This window comes from Puma concolor, chromosome A1 (assembly GCF_028749965.1).
Source record: "Puma concolor isolate L17-30 chromosome A1, mPumCon1.1.hap2, whole genome shotgun sequence".
Taxonomy (NCBI): domain Eukaryota; kingdom Metazoa; phylum Chordata; class Mammalia; order Carnivora; family Felidae; genus Puma; species Puma concolor.
The window spans coordinates 25,431,952-25,457,803 of NC_141667.1; the positions used below are offsets into that span (position 1 = coordinate 25,431,952).

At 38.1% G+C, this 25,852-nt stretch overlaps 1 protein-coding gene across 6 annotated transcripts in view; it reads left to right on the forward strand.

Annotated features, from left to right (window-relative positions):
* The window catches only part of CDH6 (cadherin 6), a 128,733-nt gene that overhangs the window by 59,665 nt on the left and 43,216 nt on the right, over window positions 1–25,852 (forward strand). For 5 of the 6 annotated variants that reach the window (XM_025924669.2, XM_086676400.1, XM_086676392.1 and 2 more), the window contains one exon: window positions 13,422–13,778. In XM_025924669.2, the coding sequence (XP_025780454.1) occupies window positions 13,551–13,778 (228 nt within the window). In that variant the 5' untranslated portion in view covers window positions 13,422–13,550. Of the gene's footprint in view, window positions 1–12,656; window positions 12,959–13,421; window positions 13,779–25,852 lie in introns of those variants that run through there. The other variant, XM_086676399.1, reaches the window with a different exon arrangement.

The window sequence follows — 25,852 nt, forward strand, 5'->3', positions numbered from 1 at the left end:
AGCTGAAATTACAGAGCAAGTCAGTGGCATGCTTAAGTATCAAACATGCTTTTTTCTAGATATAAAGTTTTCTTCTTTAAAAGAGGGATGTCGGAGGGCGCCTGGATGGCTCAGTCGGTTAAGCATCCGACTTTGGCTTAGGTCATGATGTTGCTGTTCATGGTTTTGAGCCCTGCACTGGGCTCTGTGCTGACAGCTCAGAGCCTGGAGCCTTCTTCAGATTCTGTGTCTCCCTCTCTGCCCATTTCTCTTTCTCTCTCTCTCTCTCTCTCTCTCTCTCTCAAAAATAAACATTAAAAAAAATTTTAAAGAGGGATGTCTGGGTGGCTCAGTCAGTTGAGCATCGGACTTCAATTCAAGTCATGATCTTGTGGTTCCTGGGTTTGAGCCCCGCATTGGGCTCTGTGCTGACAGCTCATAGCCTGCAGCCCACCTGGATTCTGTATCTCCCTCTCTCTCTCTCTTCCCCTCCCCTGCTCATGCTCTGTCTGTCTCTCTCAAAAATAAATAAATATTTTTAAAAATTTTTAAAGAAAAATAATATATAGAAGAAAACACTTTTTGTTTTGTTTTTTAAGTAGGCTGCCTTTTATGATATTTTGACTTCATGCTTTTTACTAATATTAAGTGGCCCAAAAACTGCAGATTGTTCATATGTACTATTCTTGCACTGCATAACATCAGTTCTTTGTAAGCAATGAATGAGCTTACCAAAAAGGATACTACTCATATTCAGTGCCTGTTTACACGACAACATGGTGAGTGTTCTACATACTGTATCATATGTAATTTTTATAAAAATCCCGTTGAGGCTTAATTTAACTGTCTTGATGGGCCTGGCCATGCCCATCAGTGGAACTTCAAGTAGGACACCCAAGGGAGACCTGCTCCTAAGTCACTGTCGCTTCCCAGACCAGCACAGGTTGTGGCTTCTTACAGGATTTGAGAAATTTGGTGATCAGTTTCAACACTAGTGGAGTAAACTACAATAGGACTGTGTGCGTTACGCTATGTAAGAGAATAGGCTTCTTAATTATGGTAGAGATCATTAATGGGATATGTGCATTTTCTTTCTCCAGAAGATTTCTAAGTTAATTTGGGTACTTTTTCTTCCAATTTTTCATAAAGCTACTGAGATAGGGTATATCCAAGAAACATTGATTTCATTTTGCTTTTCTAGTAAATTATCAAATGTTTACCAATATCAATCTTTACTAACATAGCCAATCATGGTTTACATTCATACATGAGAAAAATCAGGATTCTAAAAAAAAAATAAAGTAAAAAAGTTGGTGGCATATTAAAATGAGAACTAAAAATTCAACATCATCAAAATTTTTTTGTCTACACATTATGCTTTTTCTATTAAAAAGCATTTTTCTGTAGCTTTAAGCAAGTCCATATTAGATGCCAACTGAACATTCCAATCTTCTACCATGGAATAAATAACTAGATGAATGAGCACTACAAAGTGCTTGATTTGATGACTGCAGAACATCAAGTAACAACGCACAATTATTTTGAACAACAACTTCCAGTGGGAATTAGCTTTCCGCTGGCCGTCATTGTGTTCCGGTGCCCCATTGTTTATAATTACACATGTACACTGTAACAGCACAGTCGTTAAATTAGAAATTGAACTTCTTTGACAACTGCAGTAAAACTTGACAAAAGATGAACGTGATTTTTTTTTTGTTTCCCTTCTTTTTCTTTCACTTATTTAAACATGTATTAATTAACTTGTTCTGGCAAGTGTTTAGTAAACATTGAACAAGGGCATTTCTTTAGTGGTATAATTAAAATTCCCTCTTAAAATGTTTTGCATGATATTTTATGCACAATTTGACTCAAGTAAACAGAGGTTCTAATTAAAGTTTTTAAATGAAGGCAATCAAAATTGATAAAACATCCAGCAACCCATTGAAGCACATTGTCTTCCTGTCTGCGAAGGTTTAATTTGATGGTCAGTTAACATTAGCCTGGATTAGTTAAGATGCCACTACCTGCACAGACCTCCTTCGACTTTAGTACGTCTCAGGGAATAAATCTTTAAATGTTGCAGTACCCCTTTACGTTGTTATACAGTATTTATTCAATTAAATGTCTTCTAAGTTATTACACCAGGATATTATGAGAAGCATCTAATTTAGGTTATGAATCCTCTGCAAATAAAATGTTACATAAAACACATTGAATGAATGAAGCTATCCAAACATCAAGTGGGGGTTCGATTATTTTTTCCCATTAAAACTTGGTATAAAGAGCTACACAGCTATAAATAGTGCTACCCTTTTGGGTGAGAATAGCATGTAGTTTTCAGTGCTAACTGGCAAATGTCCAAAGCACATAAAAACATCTAGATCGTTATCCCTTTTGCTTGCTCACTCGCTCTCTCTCGCCCCCCACCTCGTGTGTGTGTGTGTGTGTGTGTGTGTGTGTGTGTGTGTGTGTGTGTAGTGGGAAAGATGAAGAAAGATGGAAAAGAATTCATTTTGCCTAGAACGCATTGATTGACCTGAAGTGAAAGATATTTTAAGGGAAGCTTCAAACTCCCCATCTGTAAATTATTCATACATTTTCCTTTTAGTGATGCTGTAAACAACTCCAAAAAGCAAAGTTATGAATACAAGAATTGTTGGTAATTAATACATGACTTAGTGGCTCTCAAGATCACAGATGTCTCTAATGATCTTTTTTAATTTTTTTAACACTTATTCATCTTTGAGAGAGAGAGACAGACAGACAGACAGAGCATGAGTGGGGGAGGGGCAGAGAGAGAGGGAAACACAGAATCCAAAGCAGGCTCCAGGCTCTGAGCTGTCAGCACAGAGCTTGACGCGGGGGCTCCAACCAATGAACGGTGAGATCATGACCTGAACTGAAAGTCTGGCGCTCAACTGACTGAACCACCCGGGCGCCCCATCTAATGATCTTTTTAAATTATTGAGTATGAAAACAGATTCCTTGGGATCATTTCTTCAGACATCCAGGTTCTGTACCTTAGCTGTCCAGAAGTGGGAGCAGGAAGTCATTCTCTCTGGCGCTGCATGTAGAATCAGAGCCTGCTCCGTGGCTTTTGTAAAAGACAAAGCGAAATGCAACCCTGACTCCAGGGGGCCTCTGACTAATGCTGGGGTTTACTTAGCAAGCCTGCTCGGCTCTCACACTAAGCTACCTTTCCAATCTGCCTTTTATTATTTTAGTAATAAATGTGATTGCTTAGTCTCCTTCTAACACTTCTTTGTTTCAAAGTTCATTTATTTTGAGAGAGACTGCAGGCAGGGGAAGGGCAGAGAGAGAGAGGGAGAGAGAGAATCCAAAGCAGGCTCCATGCTGGGGGGGCAGAAGAGAACCCAACAAGGGGCTCCATCTCATGAAACATAAAGTCATGGCCTTAGGGGAAACTAAGAGTCTGATGCTTAGGGGCACCTGGGTGGCTCAGTTTGTTAAGCAAACTCTTGATTTTGGCTCAGGTCATGATCTCATAGTTTGTGAGTTCAAGATTTGCATCAGACTGTGCTGACAGTGTAGAGCCTGCTTGGGATCCTTTCTCTCTGCCCCTTCCCTCCCCACCGACCCCCTCCCACACACATGCACTCTCTGTCTCTGTCTCTCTCAAAAATAAATAAATAAATAATTTTTTTTAAAGAGTCTGAGTCTGACGCTTAACTGACTGAGCCACCCAGCTGCCCCACACTTCTTCATTTTATTTCTTTTTTTTTTATTTTTTTATTTTATTTTATTTTATTTTTTTAAGTTTATTTTTGAGACAGAGAGAGACAGAGCATGAACGGGGGAGGGTCAGAGAGAGAGGGAGACACAGAATCGGAAGCAGGCTCCAGGCTCTGAGCCATCAGCCCAGAGCCCGACGCAGGGCTCGAACTCACGGACCTCGAGATCGTGACCCGAGCCGAAGTTGGACGTTCAACCGACTGAGCCACCCAGGCGTTATTTCTTAATTTCTTTGGAAATTTCTTTGAAAGAGAAACCAGGTTTTATTTATCAAGTCCCTCCACCAAGACCCCAAAGTTTACTATTCCCAATCTGAAGATGAGAAAACTGAAGCACATCATGTCAAGCCACTTGACAACTCCTCAAGACTAATGAGTATTGATGCTGGGATACAAATGGATTAACTGGCTGGATTGTGCTTCCAACCACGATGCTATGCTCTCCCTGGTAATAGCACTCCAGCCCTAATTTCATACATAAGCTCAGAGAGATAGAGAAGCTTGTCTGAGATGAAATGGGAAGAGAAAGACAGAAACAAAGTGGGACCTAAAACCCAGCTCTCCTAAACACCACCACAACAACTTTTGATAGTCGTCGTACTTAGATTTATTGTACATATCCATGACTTCTCAAGCATTCAAGAGACTTGGACCTTTTCTTAATGATTCCAGGTCATCGTTATGAATATTCATTGCTAGATTTGCAACATCGTAGTACCCTCAAGTGCTGCTAAGAATTCATATGTTCATCCTCACGCCCATGAGTCATCCTGACATTAATTCAGGCACTGAGTCATTCTTACACTCAGTCACCTGTGCATTCATCCATACACGCACTTATTTTACAAATGCTTATCCGCTGTCACTCTGCACAGGCACTGTTCTTGGCATAGGAACACAGAGCATCACTACTTCCCCAGACCAGCCCCTGACTCCATCCTTTGTCTTTAGTTCTTCTGCTGGCCATTTGTAGCAATTCTCTCTGCCCCCCTCAGCCATCGCCTCCTACTAAAATTGGTACTCCAGCCTCCAGGGCTCCTTAGACCAATCTCTTTAATTTGCTGGGGATTTAGAAACCTAGTGATAAATTTGTTCAAATTTTGTCTGAAATGAGCGTAAGTAAAACCTAGATGCTGTCTCCATGAGCAAACTACAAATGAGACAGTGAATGTTACAGTTAAGAAGGAGCCTCTAGATTTGCTGGGTTTTAGCCAGCTTCTGCCAACCACTGGCTGTGCATCCTTGGGCAAAGGACCCAGTCCCTCGAAACCTGTGTTTCTCATCTCTGAAGCAGAGGGTAAGGATGATAGTCTCCATCTCAAAGGATTCTTGTTTAAGATTTACCTCTTTAGGGGCACCTGGGTGGCTCAGTCAGTTGAACATCCGACTCTGGCCCAGCTCATGATCTTGCAGTCCGTGAGTTCGAGCCCTGTGTCAGGCTCTGCGCTGACAGCTCAGAGCCTGGAGCCTGCTTCAGATTCTGTGTCTCCCTCTGTCTCTGCACCTCCCCTGCTCACACTCCATCTCTCTCTCTCTCTCTCTGTGTCTCTCTCTCTCAAAAATAAATAAACATTAAAAAAAAGACTTAGATGTTTATAGAGCATTTATTCCATTACCTGGCACAGAGCAAACCTTTGCTGTTCTTATTTAGCTTATGCACTTAGTGATGACTATTTTTACCTCTAGGAACCTGTATGGCTGTTACAATTTTAGGGAAGTCTGGAAGACTCCATTCTAAAGTCACAACCATACTGAGCACTTATCATGAGCTGTGACTCCTCAAGGTGTGTTCAGAGCAAGGACTCTGGTGCCAAGGTCAGGATCTGGCTTTATTACACACCCATGGCATCACTTTGGACAAGTTACTCAACCTCTCCAAGCTTTAGTTTCTCATCAGCAGAAATTATAAGAAGATTATCCACCTCACAGAATGGGCATGAGGGCTAAATTAAAACATGTCTGTGGTATACTTAGCATAGTACCTTCACATAATAAGGTCAGGGATGGAACACAGCAGATTTAACTAGTATTACTACTTATTAGTTAGACTTCATGTAATTGATGAAAGGCTTAGATATAATATCAGGAAAAATTAAATACAACATCTCCACTCCTCATGACACTTTGCACCAGTATGAGCCTTTAGAATCATCTGTGATGTGCCAAGTTTCGTAACGACTTAATGATAAACCCAACCATGTGACTCCTGCTTTTACAATTCAATAAATTTAAATCTGCCCTGAACTCCTTACACCCACTAAGAAACCCTTGTCTCCAGCCGGCCCCAGCTCCCAGCCAATACTCTCAGCCTGCCCTCTCATTGAGCTATTGAAAAAGAAGAGCAAACTCATTGAAATCATTCACACTAATGTACAAGTGGGTTTTGACATCTTGCAGTCTCATTCAAGCTTCATTGTCTTAAATGGCTATGCATCCAGAAGAATTAATGTAGCTCCCAAAGAGCCTAACTTACAAGCAAGGAGTAATATGAAATCAAGTCTTTCATACATTTCTGCAACCTAGACATATATTTTGCTACAGAAGTTGTTTAAAATTCATGCTATGAATATCTAATTAAAGGTGTAAAATGCTTTCTCTTTTCCTTTGTTTGCCTGAGTAAATCTTTTGGGAAAAGACAACATCCACAAGCCCAGACACCCTCAGGAGCCAGGCAACATGCATAAAGGAATGAAACAAGCAATTGAACAGCGTCATTAAGGATTGGTGGGGAAGCACCTGCCATGCTTGGGAAGCGAGCTCCGTCCACTCCAGAAATAAAAATGTCACCAGAACTCCTGATATCAACTTAATCCAGAAATGAGCATGCACTGATCTTTAAAGATTGGTGGCTGATTTTGGTTTAACTGTTCAATTGCAAACAAGAAATACACAAGAGGCAAAACTCTGCTCCTGGTATAGTCTATGTGTGTCCTCTGCTAAGATTTTTTTTTTTTTTTCACAGCTTAGGTAATTGTGGCCATCTTACTGTTAACACCTCACATGAATTCATTCATTTTATCCTCACAGGCATCCTATGGGGTAGGTACTGTTAAAATTGTCCCATGTTATACTTAAAGAAATTGAAACACGTGTTGATCCCCAGCCAGTGTTGAGTAGGGCTGAGCTTCTAATCCAGATGTGTGGTGTGCCAGAGTCCGTTCCTAACCATACCCTGATAACTTTCTCTCATGATAAAATAGGTTGGAATTCTTCCCCCATGTGGAAAAAGAACTTCGTCTTTATCCTCTGATTCGTGCTTTTGGGGGTTTCTTGTCCCAAATGAGTATTTCACATCAACAAATATTCCTTGAGCCTCAACTACACATGAAACACCATTTTATGTGCTGTAACACATTTGATTTTATCTTCATTAATGCAATGTGTGGAATGTGATTTTAGAACGAGGGTAATACTGTTAAAATAGCTTCATCTGGAAATACATCAGTTTGCAAACAGATTGGCATATTATCCACAAATATAAACATTTACAAAAAAAATCAGGCATCATTTGATGGCTGTTGCCATGATGATTCATTGGCACAAGAGAAATGCTACGTGATGAGAGGTGCCAAAGCTGTTTGACACATTTCAGTGGAGTTCATTACACACATGAAACAGAACCAATTTTACTCAACAGTGACTTTGACATTTACAGAAAAATGAAATGGAAGTTTAGAAATGAAGACTTCATGTGAAATCTCTACCAAAAATTTTAAATTGGTTCTATCCTTATGCCACCACTTCTAGAGGATCAGCCATGTACTGTAGACTTTTTATGCACAGCAGGAGGCAACTTATTCAAAACAAAGTTTCTTGGGAGAGCGGATAATTGATCTTGAAAAAACTTAATTGGTTGTAAAGCTCCTCTCTCAGAATAAAGAACACGGACGTTTTTAAAGATTTACTTGAAGAAAGGCACGGGTACCTTTGGCTGCCCTCTGTTTGGTTTATCCTGATATCACAGTTCTGTTTCTTAAATTTGCTAGGTTCTAATGGAGTAAATACCATCTTCATCCCCACTGCACCCAAAGGCTTTGTGGGACTAGAGCAATTTCAGGCTCAGAGTTGGAATACAATAGAGTCAGGAGAAATGTTAAGTAGTTGTAAATAACCAGTTGTTTTCTACTTCATTAATGATCTAAGGTGAGAAAATGTACCAGAACTTAGTAAGGGATTTATAATACATATGCCAAAGCATTGCTAATGGGTTCTGCCAATGGGTTATGATGACTCATGTATAGACAATATTTTTGGAAGTGTTTTTTGCAAGCAGCATCAATGCAAAATACCATGCTACAGCATTTATATGCAACACTATTTATTCAAAGAAACGGTTTCCTACCAGATTTTAAAATATTCTCTCACTATGGCAAATGGTTAAAGTATATTAAGAATGTTGTTTTAGGGGCGCCTGGGTGGCGCAGTCGGTTGAGCGTCCGACTTCAGCCAGGTCACGATCTCGCGGTCCGGGAGTTCGAGCCCCGCGTCGGGCTCTGGGCTGACGGCTCAGAGCCTGGAGCCTGTTTCCGATTCTGTGTCTCCCTCTCTCTCTGCCCCTCCCCCGTTCATGCTCTGTCTCTCTCTGTCCCCAAATAAATAAACGTTGAAAAAAAAAAAAATTAAAAAAAAAAAAAAAAAAAAAAGAATGTTGTTTTATTGAATGCTTCCTATGTTTTTAGTGCCCAGGTTAAGGCTCTGCATACCAAAGAATGAACGTGCTTGGTTTAATTTGTAAGCCTAGGTAGCATTATAGTAATATTGCACTGATTAGAATTAATCAAGAATAATAGAACAAATGTATGCTGAGTCTGAATTCTAAAACTTTAAAGTAATTATATTGCTTTTAAACCTGTTTAATATTTACTTATTTGTTTGTAAATAGTATAAAAAAATCAGTATCTCAAAACCAGATAACACAGTTGAGACATTCAGACTGTTATCAAACATAAGTCACCAGAGAAGCAATTCAATCAATAGAGAAGTTTTTAATTAGCATATTAATGATTTGCAAATAGAAGGTGATTCCAAAGGACTCTAGGGAACTTGAAGACACTGTAGTTTATCTTCTCATTCTATATATCCCTATGAAATATTTTTACATTATTAATTTCCAATAATCTAGAGAAAAAGGTTTTGCAAATCAAAGGAAAACTTTAGCCGAGCTTGTGCATTAATTATCACATATTCTAAACTGGTGGCTCATGAATTAATGAGTTCCAGGCTCCTCCTAAATGGCTTTCATTAAATAAAAGCTGGACTTGGCTACGTACTCGCGTGAAGATTGAATGTATATGCATATTGGCTGCCAGGCAAATTAAGTTACAACATATGCAATTATCAACGCTGTGTGGGCCTTGCCCCACTATCCATAAACATCTTTTTTAAATTTTTTTTTATCTTTGAGAGAGAGAGCAGGGAGAGGGACAGAGGGAGAGAGAGAGATGGAGGGAGGGAGAGAGGTTGAGAGAGAGAGAGAGAGAGAGAGAGAGAGAGAGAAAGAGAGAGAAAGAATCTTAAGCAGGTTCCATGCTCAGCATGGAGCCAGACGTGAAGCTCGATCGCACAACCCTGGGATCATGACTTGAGCCGAAATCAAGAGTCAGACAGGCCACTGACTGAGCCACCCAGGTGCCCCTATCCATAAACATCGTAATTACCTTCTACACATTGCTAAGAAAGGGCTTCTGCAACGACTCAAACCATTTTTCCGGATCAACCACTTTCGCATATCACATTTCAGAGTGTACAAATGATGGCCTATAAGAAACAGAAAATCCCCCCAAAAAACCCAGATCCCAGCAAAAAGAAAATAAAAAGTAGAGACGCGGTCTATCAAGTAATCTTTTAAGTCCATTGCTAAGCTGCCATTAAGCTGCAATTAGGCAGCTCAAGTCTTGTCTTTATAGAGTTTTTGATATTTCTAACTGATTTGCTCTTAGTGCCATGAGGGGATGGGGGCAAAAAGGTACAATCTCTACATTGTTTTGCATTGTTTGCTCTCTCGCGCTCTAACCTTCTGATTCTTTTCTGACTGAATAACATGCCTGCCTGCTATTTTAAAATTCAGTGTCTATGCATGCCCTAACTCTTTATCCTTTTGGTTTACTTCTTGACATCTACAAAATGAGCCTGCATAGCTGATTACTACTTGCCATGTGGTACTCCTGTATTTTGACTGCTTACAAGTCAGCAACTTTCCCATATTTCTCAAAGTTGTGCTACACTGGGCTTTTCCCTCCTTGACCTATGGCAATTCCGCATCCTAAGAATCCTGTTTTTTGGATCTAAGAGTATGCTTGGAATATGTTTTTATTTCATATTTTTTAATTAAGTAAAATCTAAAATATATACATATCACTCATTTAAACTTTATCATATTCTTATCCAGTATAACTTTAGAATAAAAATAGCACATAAATTACACAAAGACATGTTTGTCCGGTATCATTTTTACAAGGGCAAAATTACTACGTTGAAACTGGGTTCTGATTTTTTCCACCTGAATAAAGATGACTTTCAAAACCTTAACACAACAAAATGGAAAGGAAGGGCACCTGGATGGCTCAGTTGGTTGAGCATCAGACTTAGGTGCTCTCTCTGTCTCTCTCAAAAATGAACATTAAAAAAAATTTTAATGGAAAGGGGGACAAAAAGCACAGATTCCATGAATGAGTCCATCCTCCAGTGAACTTTCCTTTTTGCCCACATTCTTCATGCAGTCAGTGGGCATAAAGCTTCCACCCTCTCTGTTTTTATACTATTATTACTATGAAATCCCGAATTGAAGTCTACACAGAGGAAAATGATTAGCTAATGGTGTGATTTTGACTTTTAAAGACGTTCTATTTTTTTTAATTTTAAAAGAATTTGACTAAAAAAAAGAATTTGACTTGCTCGGAAGCGCTTCTAGAAAAATTAAAAAATATTCAAGCATAAGAGGGAACCATGCTATCTTTTGCAGACTTTTGCAGTGTGCTATAGATGAATTCTTAATATGCAATGCATCATGGTAACAATAACAATAGTAATAACAACAGTAATAATAATAATAGCAGTTGATACTTATTAAGACCTTATTAAGCGCCACGCGCTGTTAGAAGTGCTTTGCATGGAATGACTTAATCCTTACAACACACTATGAGGTAGTTACTGTAATTATCCCCATTTACAAAGAAGAAACTAAGGTACAGATGAGATTAAGCATTTTCCCAAGTTCACAGCAACTAATGGACAGGGTCTGGATTTAAACCCAGGCAATCTGGCTCCAGCATTGATAATCTTAACCACCATGCAATCTTGCCTATTACAAAGTATTAAATGAGAATTGCTAAGTTATATATTCAACAGTTCAGTTCGTTGGAGTTTTTTTTAACTATGAATTTCACACAGAAGTCTATCCCTCTAAAAAGCTAACACTAAATATGAGCGGATCATAGTAATTTTAGTAATTTTGCATATTGAGTTTTTAACAAGGGCACACCCTGCCAAGTTGATACAAAAAGAGCTGGGTTATAGCAAAACTAGATGTTCTAGCATACTTGCAAACACTGCTTAAATTTGCATCACTTTAAAAGCTCATTACCAACCAAGCAAAAAAAAAAAAAAAGAAAGAAAGAAAGAAAGAAAAATACTTGACATTTTGGTATCTGTGATATTAAAAAGAACTAATATTTAATATTCAAGTGGCAACAGCTTGTAGAGTTTCCACACAACACCCACAGGGATCGATTTTTCTTTAAAATGGCCTTTAGGAGTCTGCCTTTTAAACAGCTGACACCTCCATTCTCTGTATCCCTCCTTCCTGCCAGCACCATGGGGCACACACTGAGTGCAGCAACAGACGTGTAATTCTTCACTGCAGGATTTGTCTATGCAAATAATGGAGAATATGAGAAATTAAGAAAAATGTAATTTCCACTGAATCAACCTCAGTGTAATCTCTCCTGCTAAAAATGAATAGATGTCTTTAGAGGGCTTTTCTCCATATGCTCCCTCAATCCCCTTTATATACTATCCGTGAAAAGAACAGAATCGTCATTACCTAACCAAGCATCAGTTATTCCACACCTGTACCAAGGCCACATAATGACAAGTATACGATTGCCTGGCATTTTTCCAGCATGACTAATTGTCACAGTATTAATTCACTCACCTGTGGAATTTTCAACTTCCCCAGCCTGCTGTCAAGAAGATGCATAGTAATGGAATAAAGGTTTAAAAATGCTGAACACTATAAAATATCTCACTTATATTCCAATAGAAAGCTTTCCACTAAACCATGTGTTTGGTGGCTATAATTACTCATTGCTGGGGTAAAAAAAAAAAAAAATCAAAACACTGGTCATCTATAAATTTACCTGTTACAATAATAGGAGACACAGAGAAAATTCTGTTCTTATTACCTAAAACATGTTTCTTTACCTGTATTTCTTTCGTGAATGAACCAGTTTAATTACTGTTATGTTCTACATTACAAAGCGCTGCATATGTTTGGTTACTATAATTTAAGAAATTTTCCCATCTCAAATAGTACAGTGAAGGAGTCATTTGTTAGATTCTTTTTCAAGAAATATGGAAAAGTTTAGGATGGAGATATGGGCATGTATTATTTTAATTACATGAAATATAAACCACTTTGTAACATCTTTGCCAGGCAATCTGGCCCAAGGATTTTTTTTAATGTGAGGTTACGTTCTTGAAAGTTAATATTTGTCCTGGAAAATTATTACTCACAAGTATAATAGCTGACTTTTCTGGAGATCCTGTAGCCGACAACTCTCACTGTGATATTGAGATATACCTGATGCACCTGTTAAAATTACATAGGCATTGTGACCAATTTATATATATAGGCTTGATTGCTAAGATATATGTAAAATTTAGAGATGAAAACCCAGGATTTCCTAAAGAAATTTAAATAGAATTGCTCATTTAATTCCTATATTCTATTATATACAAATTCTAAAACATTATCCTATAATGTTATTAAGTCGTATGAGGAAAAACAGCTTCCTGGTCAAGTCTGAGAAATCCTTTATTAAATGTAGGCTGGCATCGCTGTTGCAAAATTTCACTCCAGAAACTTCAATGTGCTAGTATGCATTTTGAAAAGAAGATGTGTGGTCTTTTCCAACCTTCCTTGACCCAGGCCAGTCTACCACAACCCATGGATGGAGCCAAGAGTCTGAAGAGCAGACTCTGCCTTGACTTATGCAGACACATCACAGGTACTCAATACATTTTAGTGAAAATTCAACAGTATCCACTTTCAGCTGAATTGAAACTGTCTGTGATATTCTTTGCCTCAGACTTGTTCATGAGGATATATATGCAAATGGAATCAGAAACACAAACTCGTTTCTCCTAACCAGATCTCAGCCCACATACTAGCGAGGAAAAGAGAGTAGTGAAATAATCCACTCTGGCATGTTGACCTACAGCAATGCTATTACTTAAAATAGGATTTTTAAGTGCTAGAAAAGGAGAAAGGAAAACAGCAGCTTCCTACTCGGCACATGCCTTCCATTTAGCATATCTGAAAGAACATTTTCCTCATTTCAAAATTGATAGCCAACTTATTTTTGTTGTTTTGCTATTGAAATTTCCGCCCTCTCTCTCCAGAGCTTATTTGCTCTAACACTGAATTTTAAGCATCTCTAAAAATGTTTGATATGTTATTATTCTTTCCAGACATCCTCTGAGAGCCAAGCAAAGAACATTAAGGAAGAAAGGAGGGATGACACTGGACAGAGTGCAGTGAACAAAGACACTTGAAGGAGCAGGGCACCCACTGCCCAGAGAGTGGACTGTGTCATCAGAATGAGAACTTACCGGTACTTCATTCTACTCTTTTGGGTTGGTCAGCCCTACCCAACTTTCTCAACTCCGTTATCTAAGAGGACTAGTGGTTTCCCAGCAAAGAAAAGGGCCCTGGAGCTCTCTGGAAACAGCAAAAATGAGCTGAACCGTTCGAAAAGAAGCTGGATGTGGAATCAGTTCTTTCTCCTGGAGGAATACACGGGATCCGATTATCAGTATGTGGGCAAGGTAGGATTCCATTGGGCACTTTGACATTCTGGTTTTAAAGCCTGAAGAAGTTACTCCTAATAAATAGACGGGGAGGATGTGAACTATTCCCCCAATACAGTAAGAATTGTTGCTTATCTGGTGAGACTTTTTTTTTTTTCACTTGAGTAGTTTCGGGAAGAAGACTGTAGCAAGAAGCTGAGAAATGTTAGCAGTGCAACAAAGAAAGAAATGCTTCCACTGAAAACGAAACGCCCACAACCATCCACATAGGATTATCATAAATCCTTTAATTTTTACTTTAGCTTGAAAAATGTGGTCCAGCTATTCTATAAAGTAGGATGTATTAAAAACAGGAATAGAGCGATTAAGCTGTAAGGGAAGGAAGGTTCCTTTTTCTGATTCTGAAAGCAAACATTCTGAGCGTTAGTCCTTTGGCCAGGTTCAAATTAACTACTTCTTAACACTGCACCCGACAATGCCATCCATTCTCTGACCAGATGGAGCCCTTTGTCTGCAAAATCCACCATATTGCCTTAGATTTGGTCGCTGTTATTGTTGCTGCTATGGCTGGTTTTGTCTTGTTTCAACTGGCCAGAGTCAGGCATTTCAGAAGATAGTGCTTTAATTGTGGCAAGGTTCACAAAAGAGAAACATGGTTATGTAAAGGTGCTATTTCCAAATATCATCTGACCATTTTATTGACTCTAGAAAGTAGAGTGAGGAGGGCATCACTTATTATAGCCCTTGGAGGTTACTGGAGCTGAGTCAGGGAAACAGCTCAGTTATACTGTCATCGTGAGTTTCACTGAAATGTTATCATCAGCTACATTCTTGTTGCAGAATATCTGCATGCGGCAGAGATGGGAGGACAAATAGACGCATATTTGTATTTTGTAGCTTCTGCGTTTCATAATATGGTACTGATAAGAAAAATAATTGTCACATATCCTTTATATGAACAGAGAATGAACGTAACAGAAATGATAAAATGTCTTTGTTTATGACTACAGCTATGATTTTGAAACAATCATATTAGGATATCATGCAAACAGCATAAATTTTGCAGATTCCAAGGGCTCCACATTCACATTTCAATCTGTTATCAAATATACCCTAAATAACAGTGTGCAAATATTCTCTTTAAGTATTTACCATTATAAATGAAGGAAAGCCATCCATGGCGTGGGCTGAGGTAACCAGGCATTGTTCCAATGAATGAATTATTAATGTGGAATAAAGTAGGAGAGGAAGTATTCAGTGGAGGGGTGAACATCAACACAGATCCCCAAGGGTTTAGCCTTGAATTTGATGTGAAACTCACACGCTGTGTGACTGCTGAAGAAAGACAGTCCACTTATTTGTACTTCTCTCCATTTCCTTGTGAAATTTGACTAGCACTATATTAACAGAGTAATGGTTGTAAATAATAATAATAATAATCTTACCACCTTTAAAGCACTTTCTGCAATACAAATAACATTATTGTCATAGAAGATTAAAATTTCTTAATAACTGATTCCCCCTTTTTCCTTTCTGCTTTTTTCTTCTAAAATTGTGAGGCCATTTTATATCAAAAATACCTCGTGTTCTTAAAGAAAGGCTGGGATATGTCAGGATCCTGGAAACAGAAATGGATAAAACCGCGTAGGAATCAATTTTACCATGAGAAATCTGAGAGGTCATATTGCCCCGGGGAAAAGTTTCGAGCCATGGACTGACTCCAAGTGGATCTGAGGCTGCATGGCTGCACTGCCACATGTGTGGCCAAGGCAGGTTGTTAACCTTCCTGGGCTTTAGTTTCTTCATCTGGAAAATGCAGGCAGTGAAGCCTGCCGCATGGACTTACATGAGACAGGAACTAGTGGCTGGCACATAGTAGGTGCATAAAGACAGTATTATTATTGGCAAGCAGATCAGTTATAAACACTCTACTAAATCTATCTGTAATGCACAAATATTGATTTTTATATCATTGCAGAAGTAAAATGAGGTAATTAAGGGATCTCCCAATGGATGGAAAAGGTAGAAGATGGAGGCAAAATCCCTTCCCAATCATAGCTTCAACTTAACGAGTTGGATGTAGGTATTTTATTGGCAGCTAGACCCATTTCCCTACCTTACCATCATCCCTACCCCACCCCCACCTCCTTGAAGTTATAACATATAAGAAGATATCTACTGGGGGGGGGGGGAAGCAAGGGCAATAATTGAAGTCGTCATGATTCCCAGCATAGCTGCTTCAGATGTGTTTAAGACTGTAAATAGGGCATTTCCCCAAATCTATCTTTGGGGTTATGCTTCATCAACAGGCAAAAGGATTTGAGTATAATGTGTTTTTATCACAATTAAGAATAGGCCAAAATAATTTTTTAAGGGAAAAAAATGTTCGTTCCTTCTGTGGCAACAAGTTGGTACACATTTTTTTTTTTTTTTTTTGAGAGAGAGACAGAGTGGGGAGGGGCAGAGGGAGAAGAGAGAATCTTAAGCAGGCTCCACACTCAGCGTGAAGCCTGACAGTGTGGATCCCACAACCCTGGGATCATGACCTGAGCTGAAATCAAGAATCAGATGCCCAACTGAGGAGCCACCCAGGAGCCCCTGGTCCACTTTTAAATAGATATGGAACAAAACACATACCTGATGTGATGATCTGGATCCACAAGGTCAAGAAACTTTTGGAAAAAAAAAAAAAAAAAAAAAGATTAAACTATAGCAGAGGTTCCAAAACATTCTTGGTTTGCAGTGCCCTTGATATTTCGATAATTGTTTTTACAGTGCCCTTAGGACACAAGAAATAGAGCCAAACAACTTAACAGGTATTTATGTTCTAACAAATAAGTAGTTATTTGAAAAAAATACACAGCAATCAGCAGAAAAACCAATATTTTAATTTTATTCATAAATAACCACAGTTACTTACAGCATGTGGGCATCTCCCAGGCACTGTGCAACTTCTAAGATCAGACGCTGCCCCTCAGTTCCTTTTCCACATTGATTTTGCATTGTACTCTCTTATTATCACAAGTTCGATGGGAAAATATAAATATATGACATCATCGAAAGGAATGGAGCACCACCTACTGTTGAAACTGTTAACTTCTCTGGCCTAGTAATTCACAAGGAGACTCACAGAGCCCAAGTGTTGCTAGTATTTCCCTCGAAATGTTAAAATACTTCCTGGCACCACAGTGGGTTTCCCTGCTACACCCCAGGATGCCTCAGCATGCACTGTGGACAGCACTGGACTGTAGGTAGGCTGGCACTTAAAGGTGTACAAAGGCCAATAGAACCTTAAATCTTGCTATTAGCCTAATGAAATAACATTACTTAGAGTCCATCCTCTGGGCCTGAAATGAAAAAGATTGGTCTGTACTTGTAAAGGACAGAAGTGTTAATGAAGAAAAAGTAATGCAGCTGAGCAAGTAGCACTTAAAGTAGAAGAGTTTTTTACTCTACAAGCATCTGTTTATATTTGTATTCATGTTCGTTGTTTCCATTACTTTGTGGTAAGTCTGTAGGGACAACAGTGAGGATGGTGAGTGAGGGAAATGTGAGAATGGGTGGGAGCAGAGGGCTGTCGGGTGTGGAAGGAGAAAAGAGGAAGAGTCACATGAGCACAAGAGAAGACAGAATCCTGAGGCTCGGGTAACAATGAGGTGAATAGATAAGATCACATTCAAAACTTGGACCTCTCTCCGATAAGCTGTCTGAATGCTCCCCAGCATTTCACTGTGTCCTGTGGCCAGTAAGATTAATGCAGAAGCATGGGCGCAGCAGGGCTAGGGAGAGAGGCACTTACTGGGAATAAAAGTGGGGAAGGCCAATTAGAGCTGAAATATTGACAATCTGGATTCTGATTTATGAGAAAAGTCTCCACACCTCTACTCACCTAAAAGTGGTGGTGGAAGGTGTGGGCAACAGGGAGGGAAGATGTTGTCTGTATTGGGTAAGAGTTTGTGAGCTCAAGATACAGATATACATACAGATACAGATAAAGAATACGATTTCTTTTCTAAAATACATGACCATCTGGGGGCAGCTTGTAGCAGAGTTAGCATAAACAGCATCAGTGTCACCTGGGAGCTTGTTAGAAATGCAGACTCTTGGGGCCCCACCTGAGATCTATTGAATCGTAATCTACATTTCAACAAGATCCCCGGTGAATTGTATGCATATTAACATTTGAAAAGTGCTGCTTTTAAAAATGCCTTGGCCAGGGTCTCACCTACCCCGAAATTCTGACTGAGTTGGTTTTTAATTGTTTATGATTCTAATATGTGGCGGAATTTGACAACCACTGCTTCAGTTCGCAGCATTATCACTGGCAATGACCATAACAAAATGTGGCAAGTTCAGTGATAAAATGGGCCTCTAGAAAGTACTATGGAACTATGAAGGAGAGGAGCCAACTGGGCGTGGGGCTCAGTAGAGCTTTCTAAAGGAGGTGATAATATTGGAAGCACTCTTAAAGGAACAGCAGGTGTGAGCTCATACCTCAGAGGGAGAATTAGCAGGACTTCCCAATTAATTAGATGCAGAAGCCAAAAGAGAGAAAGGCAGAAGTTCAGACAGAGATTTCAAGACTGGACAGTCAGGAGAGTGAAAATGTCACCAATGCTGGCAAAATGGAAAGTGATACATGTTTTCATGTCAAGGGCGAACAGGAAGAGTATTTGCTTTTATATGATATCCATCTGGGTTATCTTTGGCTTATGTAAACTTAATAGAAAAATAAGGGGGAAACATTGTAATTCCACATTTTCAGAAAACCCCACACCCCTCCTGCCAGCTTTATATAATGTAGCAATTCCTTGGTGATGATTCACATATAGTCTAAGATTAGGTTCAATAAGAAAAGAAGAACATAGTAGAGATAGATTAGATTTTGAAGATGCGGCCAATCATTAATACAAAGATGAATATATTTCAAGCTCAGACCTTTGCACAGTTTTAGGCAAAAGATTTGCACCTGATCATTAAACAGTCCACAACAGTGTTTAATTCCCTGTCTCCTCCATTTTGTTCTTCACAGTGTTCTCTATCCTCTCCTTCCACATAGTGTATACATAAGATGAAGCTCCATTAGAAGCTTCTATTTTTAGTAGCATACCAGGAGATCTGTTTTTATGAAATTTGACAAGCTGTGTATTTTCATAGATATTTTCTGATGTTACCTTTTTGGAAGCTGATGATGGTTTTCTCTTGTGGAGTTTCCCCCCCCCACCAAAAATAGATATGCTGTGCTTTTTTAAACACCATGAAAATTTGGGTTCTACTTGAGGTTCTAATGTACAGGTCTTCCTAACATGCCTTTCTCTTGAGTCCTTAAAATTAATGTCTACCCAATTCAGCAAAGCCACTAGTCTCAGGATAATTAGACAGTAATGTTTTAACGGCCCATAAAAATAAAAGTGTCAGCCATATACACCTTTAAAATTAGGAATGAACAATTATTTATTCCTATAATTACATGATCCAAATTCAGTAAACATGAAGCAATATTATACTCATTCTGAAAGACCATTTAAAAGATGCTATCATTAAAATATTGCTTTCTTGTATTCCAATTTTTTTCTGAAAAGATCATAAATTGAAGAGCAGAAACCTCCTCGCGCTAATTTGACAGGTGATTCAGAGAAGCCATTTAACGACTGCCGCTTGAAACAGCAGCATCAGATTAAAGCATCGTCACAGCTAACATTTACTGAGCCTTACTTTGTTCCAGACACTCTGCTCACTGCTTCAGATGTATTAACTCCTTGGATGCTCACAACAACCCTACAGACTAGATGCGATTTAGATCCCTGTCTTACAGATGAGTAAACCAAGGCTCAGAGCACTCAAGTATTTGCCTGCTAGACTTGGCTGTCAGCGTCTGTCTGACCTCATAACAGCTCAGTTATTTTCCTTCCCCTGTACATCCACTACTTCACAGAGCCATTGCAAGGCGCAAATGAAAAAACATTCCCAGAACACGCTTTGGCATTCAGTGATTGCGTCTGGCTCAGTACCACAAATATCTGCTGAGAACCTGCTGTGTGAAACCCAAGGGTAGAGAGGAAAAAAAAAATGTTAAGACTAGTTTCAAAGAGCTACACAAATATGTTTGCATTATTATAATGCACAATGCTTTTACTTTTCCTTGATTTTAATTTTCAGAATACATCAGTGATATTCAAAATAGTTACATGTGAGCATTTTAAAATTAGATATGCAATTAGCAGTCTTTTTGGTCATTGTGATGAAAATGTGTCTTTTCTTTTTATTTCCCTTGATAACCTTCTCTAAACTTCTATTCTGGTTCAATGACCTGCAATAATCTTTTCTCCCTGAGTCAGGACAAGTGCCTTGGGCACATCTTTCTTCTTCATCATTTAAATTTAATGTTCAGCCATTTAACATTTTTATATTTCAATTGGTTAGTGTATTTAAGAGACCGTGCACTCGCTGGTTGAATGTACTATTTTAAAATGTTTCAAAAGTAACTTCCCAACTGCCAATATTGGCAGTAATCCTCATTGTGTTTCCCTGTCACCAACTGATTTCCCTTTCTTAATGACAAAAGCTTCAATTTGCTATTTGATGCTAAGATGTCCTGTGTAACAGCAGTTCTCTTTCTGAATCTTAAACTCTCCACATAGTCGCTCCTGTGGAGAACAGCACAGTTAGAATGTCTGACCTTGGTCATAAACCCAAAGGCAACTGTTCAATTGCCTGGGTCACGCAAGTAGAGTAAAATATAGAAAGACAAAGAAGGACCCAATCCCAAATCCTCCAACTTCCACGTCATTATGTCTGTGGAATCCTATGTCCTCCTGCTGGCAATTCAATTTGTTGAACGAAATGGAGGGATCAAGGTGAATACAAGAGAGTTAAGGATTCAGGTCCTTTTTGTTCCCACTGAGCTATTTTACCTCCGTACTCCACAAGTAGAACAGATCTAGAGGTTGTTAGAAGGTTATAGAGATGCTACATGTTCATTATAACAAATCCCCTCCAATCTATATTATAGACATGGCTAAGTATTTGTTTACTCATTACCTTACTTGTTTGTACTATTATTAAACAATATAAACACTTGATTTGCAGCAGAATTCTTTGTTTTTTTGTCATATTATGGGTCCACCATAGCAGATGGAAATATGAATATGCAAAATGCCAACACCGCAGTTCACATTTCTTTTCAAATCAAAATCCTTAATTATCATTTTGACTGAATTTTATTCCAAAAATCAGATAAATATTCTCGACTTATTGGTAATCAACAGTAAAAAGATACTTAAACCACTGATTTTTTTTCATTTCCATTGATTTGAATGACAGAACTGGCACATTCATTTAAATATGAGAAGCCAAGGACATATATATTGTAAGCAGAATTATAAGTTTAACTTTTAGAAGGCCTTCCATCTCTTTTCAAAATTAAAAGATGCCTTCCTTATGTTCTCTCTTTTATCAAAAATAAACAAGTTTTTGACAGGGGTTCTGCCTTTGATAACTTTCATGAAATTTAGAGATTATGTATGGATGTTAATGTGTCATTGGAATCTCAAGAAGGCATCTCTTTGTGTATAGATTTGGCCACTACTAGCAAATTCCACTTTCCTATAAGCTTTTACGTTGTCAATTATTAAAATGACAACATAATATAATCCTCATAAGTAGGCTAAAATATATCAATATTCTTTGCAAACCTAGCTTTCTGTCTGGAATTAAAGAGGAGGTTGAAAGAAAGTACAGAATTCCCCATAAGACAAAGAGGTTTTTTTCTTATTGCTATTACTGATAAATAAGTAGAAGGAATAGATACTCTCAAAGGTCAATATGAGGAATCAAATTTGAAATTATGTGATGTGAAATGAAAAGAAAAGCAGCATGCCAAAATATTTCACCAGGAATATAGTTATAATTGCTTCCAGCTTTCCATTCACAAAGAATACACACACATACACATACACACACACAAAGAGGCATTTTAGAAGATTAAAATGTATACATGTGTGAAATATATGAATAAATATTTTAGGTGAATTAGTATGTTTTAGAAGACCTGAGGGCAGTAATGGGGGCATAACAAAAAGCCTGAAATATCACTCTGCATGTGGGATTTACTGCTGACTAGAGGGAACAGAGATTGGAGTTAAGAAGGCAATTGAAGAAGTTATCTCGGCTTTGACATTTTTGAATACATTTGGAGAGAAATGCTTTTCATTCATTCAACAATTATGCACTAGAGAGTGTAAAGTTAATAGCAAAGGAGGCTGCCTGTGTCTGAGCCCCAGCTCCACGGTGACCACCTGGGTAATACAGAGCAAGTTATTTAACCTCCCTGTCCCCCATTTCTTCAACTGTTACATGAAGGAGTAAGAAAGTTATTGAGGTGAGGATTAAATAAATTAATACACAGAAAGGGCTTAGAACGGTGTCTAGCACATCCTACTCACAAAGGGAAGACCATGGAAGAAGGAAAGGCACGCTGCAATCCAGTGAGCCTTCAAAGAACAGGAACAGTGAAGAAAAGGAAGAACCAAAGGTGCCCAGGGGATTATCCCGCTAATGTGCAGTCTCCTTCTGTGAAGTCAAGTATTATGGGCCAGGAGATGGTGCCAAGCAGCTAAGGCAGCTGCAGAAATGACTCATCACCAAGAGTTCAGAGAACTACGCATACATAAAAATACGAAGTCTTCTTTATTATCCCAACCAAACTAAAAATAAAATGTGCACTACAAGTCCCGTTATTTGACAATCCTGGTAACTTCTGTAGACCCTCCTATTAAGGTGATTTATTATTTCATTTGAAAACATCATCACTTTACACCACAATTTGGAGTTAATATTATTTAAATTGCTGCGAAATGTTAAGACTCTGATCGGGTGTCGTTATTTTTTCCAGTACAAACTTTAATGCATCCAGCAATGCAAAAAATGACTACTGCACTTAAAGAATACTCAAGTTTTAAGTTGGTAGTCATAATTAAGTTGTTAGGTTGGAGTTAATATCATAATCTCCTTATAGTATTGAACCAAAGTTTTACTGAGGGAAACATCACTCTTGATTTAATTTCTTACCCTGAATGCTTCACCTTTTTAAGAGCAAAATAATTAATTCTTTGTTTAAAGTTCAACTTTGACCTTCAGTATATTGAGTAGTGTTTTATATTGAGTCCCAGGACTCCTCTTTCAATTAGTACTTTAGATATTTAATTTAAATCTTCACGTACTTGTATCTTGGTAAAATCTGCAAGACCCTAGCCTACATGTTTTATTCATCTTTGTGTCCTTAAAAGTGCCTGGGACAGATTTGCACCATAGAAACAGACAAATATTACTTGAATTAAGCTGCAATGACGGAAGAGATAAAAACCTGCCATGTAATTTAAAAGTGTTTCCCAGTTTATAGGTGTGCATGGTTTGATATGGATATCACTGATAGTGCTTTCTGTCATTGGGTTGACAACTGAAAATCTAAAGTCTTTAAAGTTCAAGGATATATTAGGTAGTAAACATATAAACCAAATTTAGTATGTCTTTCCATGGAAGCTACCTCTGGAAATTTCACATCAAAATGACACAAATATTTTATGATATAATAGGAAAAAAGTTCAAGGTACCTTACTGCAAGCCAGAGAAACTGAAGACAACACAGTTGTATGTGCATAAACAAGAAAGATAAAAAGGGAAGATACAGCAAATAATAATATAGCATAAAAGTTGGTTCTTTTAAGACCTTTACAAATGAAAACCAGACATCATTTAGGGTCTCAGTAGAAGAAAGTTTGAAACAGAATGGGGAAAAGCAAGAGTTGACCAATAGAAAGCACATTTTTCTTAAAATTCCTAGGAAACTACATTGTGCAGACAATTCAAGTGCCTGGTAAAAAAGAAGTCATTTAAGACCTGAAAATGTTGATTGCAACAATTCACATAAAAATCAACTATGGAGAAAAACGTGAAAATACAGGGAGAGAAAAATTCTATATAATGACTAATTTTTTTTTACCAACTATACATTCTCCTAATCAACATATTTTGAGTTCTTGGAGGAAAAACAATCATTTCTGGAAAGTAATCTCATCTTAACTCTTTCTACTATTTATATGAGTATAATTCAGAAGAGAAACAGGAAAGAGAAGATGCAAAAAAAAAGTCTGCTTTTACATAGAGTTATGCAAAATTTTAGCATGTTTTATTATTTTCTTTCCACAAATTGTGAAGCGTAAGATTCTGGCTCATTTCCTTACTTAATCTATAGCCTAAGGCTTCTTGCCCCTCTCTCCCCCCCACTTAGGGTAAATACCCTCTGGAAAGCAAACTTTCCCTTTAGAAATCAAGTAAAGCAGAATGGACTATAAAAAATTACCTCCCTAGGGGCGCCTGGGTGGCTCAGTCAGGTAAGCCTCTGACCGGCTCAGGTCATGATCTCACAGTTTGTGAGTTTGAGCCCCATGTCAGGTTCTGTGCTGACAGCTTGGAGCCTGGAGCCTGTTTCGGATTCTGTGTCTCCCTCTTTCTTTGTCCCTCCCCCGCTCGCTCTCACACTCCCTCTCTCTCTCAAAAATAAATAAACATTAAAAAAAATTACCTTCCTACCCTAGTGTATCTTTTTTTCTCCACTTTTACTGAAATAATTGACGTACATCACTAAGTTTCAGGTGTAAGGCATGATGGTTTGATTTACATATACTGTGAAATGATAAGGCTCAGCATCCACCTTCTTATATGGATACAGTAAAAAGAAAAGAAAAAAATTCTCCTTGTAACGAGTTGATTTGTATCTTGAGTGTTCTGTCCAGCTTCCCAACTATGCGTATTATGTAAAAAGAATAAAAAGGGAGGAGCTATTTAACTTGTGCAAAGGCTATGAGTTTGGTGATCACCTATCCACCCGCTTCTTAAAGGAAAACAGTTTTAAAACCAAATCAAGAAAATTAAGTGACTTGGTCAATTTGAGTGGTAGTATTATATTCCATTTTATCTCCCTTTCAACAGTCTACACGTCACTTTCTTGAGTTTTAAAATGATAATGCAGTAGTTGGAACCTTACTATGATGGCAAACCATCAAGTAATTTCTAAAGAAAGGGGAGAGACAGAATAGAAGACACAACACAAAGAAATCACTCCTTGGCAGGCAGAAAATTTGTAATGAGAGAAAGAGCAATGATAATGTTTTCTTATATTTTTAGCAGGTGCTATGGTTTATGAAGTGCTTCAGCATACGAGCACCCTTTGAATGACCGCATAAGCACATTTCCAGTTAGGCAGGATTAAATCCTTTTGGGTATGACAAAACAGTCCCAGAGGGTTTAAGAGACCAGTGTCACTATCAGCAGAGTGCCAAAGCTGGGGCTGGAGTCCAGCCTTTTTGATGTGATTGAGACTAATACTCTTCCCTTATACATTATGAAGATACTGGGGTAGCAGAAAGTATTTCAGACATGTAGGCAAATGAAACAATCACATAAATGCTTAGGAGTTGGAGCTCTATGAGCACAGCACTAACTGTGAGAACAGTTTCCCCAGTGTGGCCATCCAGACAGTACACATTTCTCCTTCTTGATTGCTTCATTGTTCCCTTAAAGCAAGAAGAAGAGAAAGAGAAAGAAAGAAAGAAAGAAAGAAAGAAAGAAAGAAAGAAAGAAAGAAAGAAAAAGAAGAAGAAGAAGAAAGAAAGAAAGAAAGAAAGAAAGAAAGAAAGAAAGAGGAAAAAAAGAAAAAGAAAAAGTGTTCAAATCATAACTTATAAGCTTGTTCCCATCCAAGAAAAATAATAAACAAATGAGCTCATAATTTCCTCTCCTGGAATCACTCACCTGAGTTATATGAGCAGGTTATGGAATTCAGTTTAGTCTTTTATTTATTGAGTACATACAGGATTCTTGAGAGTTAAGAATTTGAACAGAAAAATAGTCCCTCTCTCAAGCAAACTATCTGTTTTATAAAGATATAACTTTAACTTTTTAGATCCTAGGAGTCAATATAAGAATATTATATCCAATATATTTTTTACCTTTGAAGAGAAACACATTTTGGGAAAAGTCCATTGGCTACTGAGAAACATAATTTTAAAAATTTCTGCCATTTGAGTCATCAT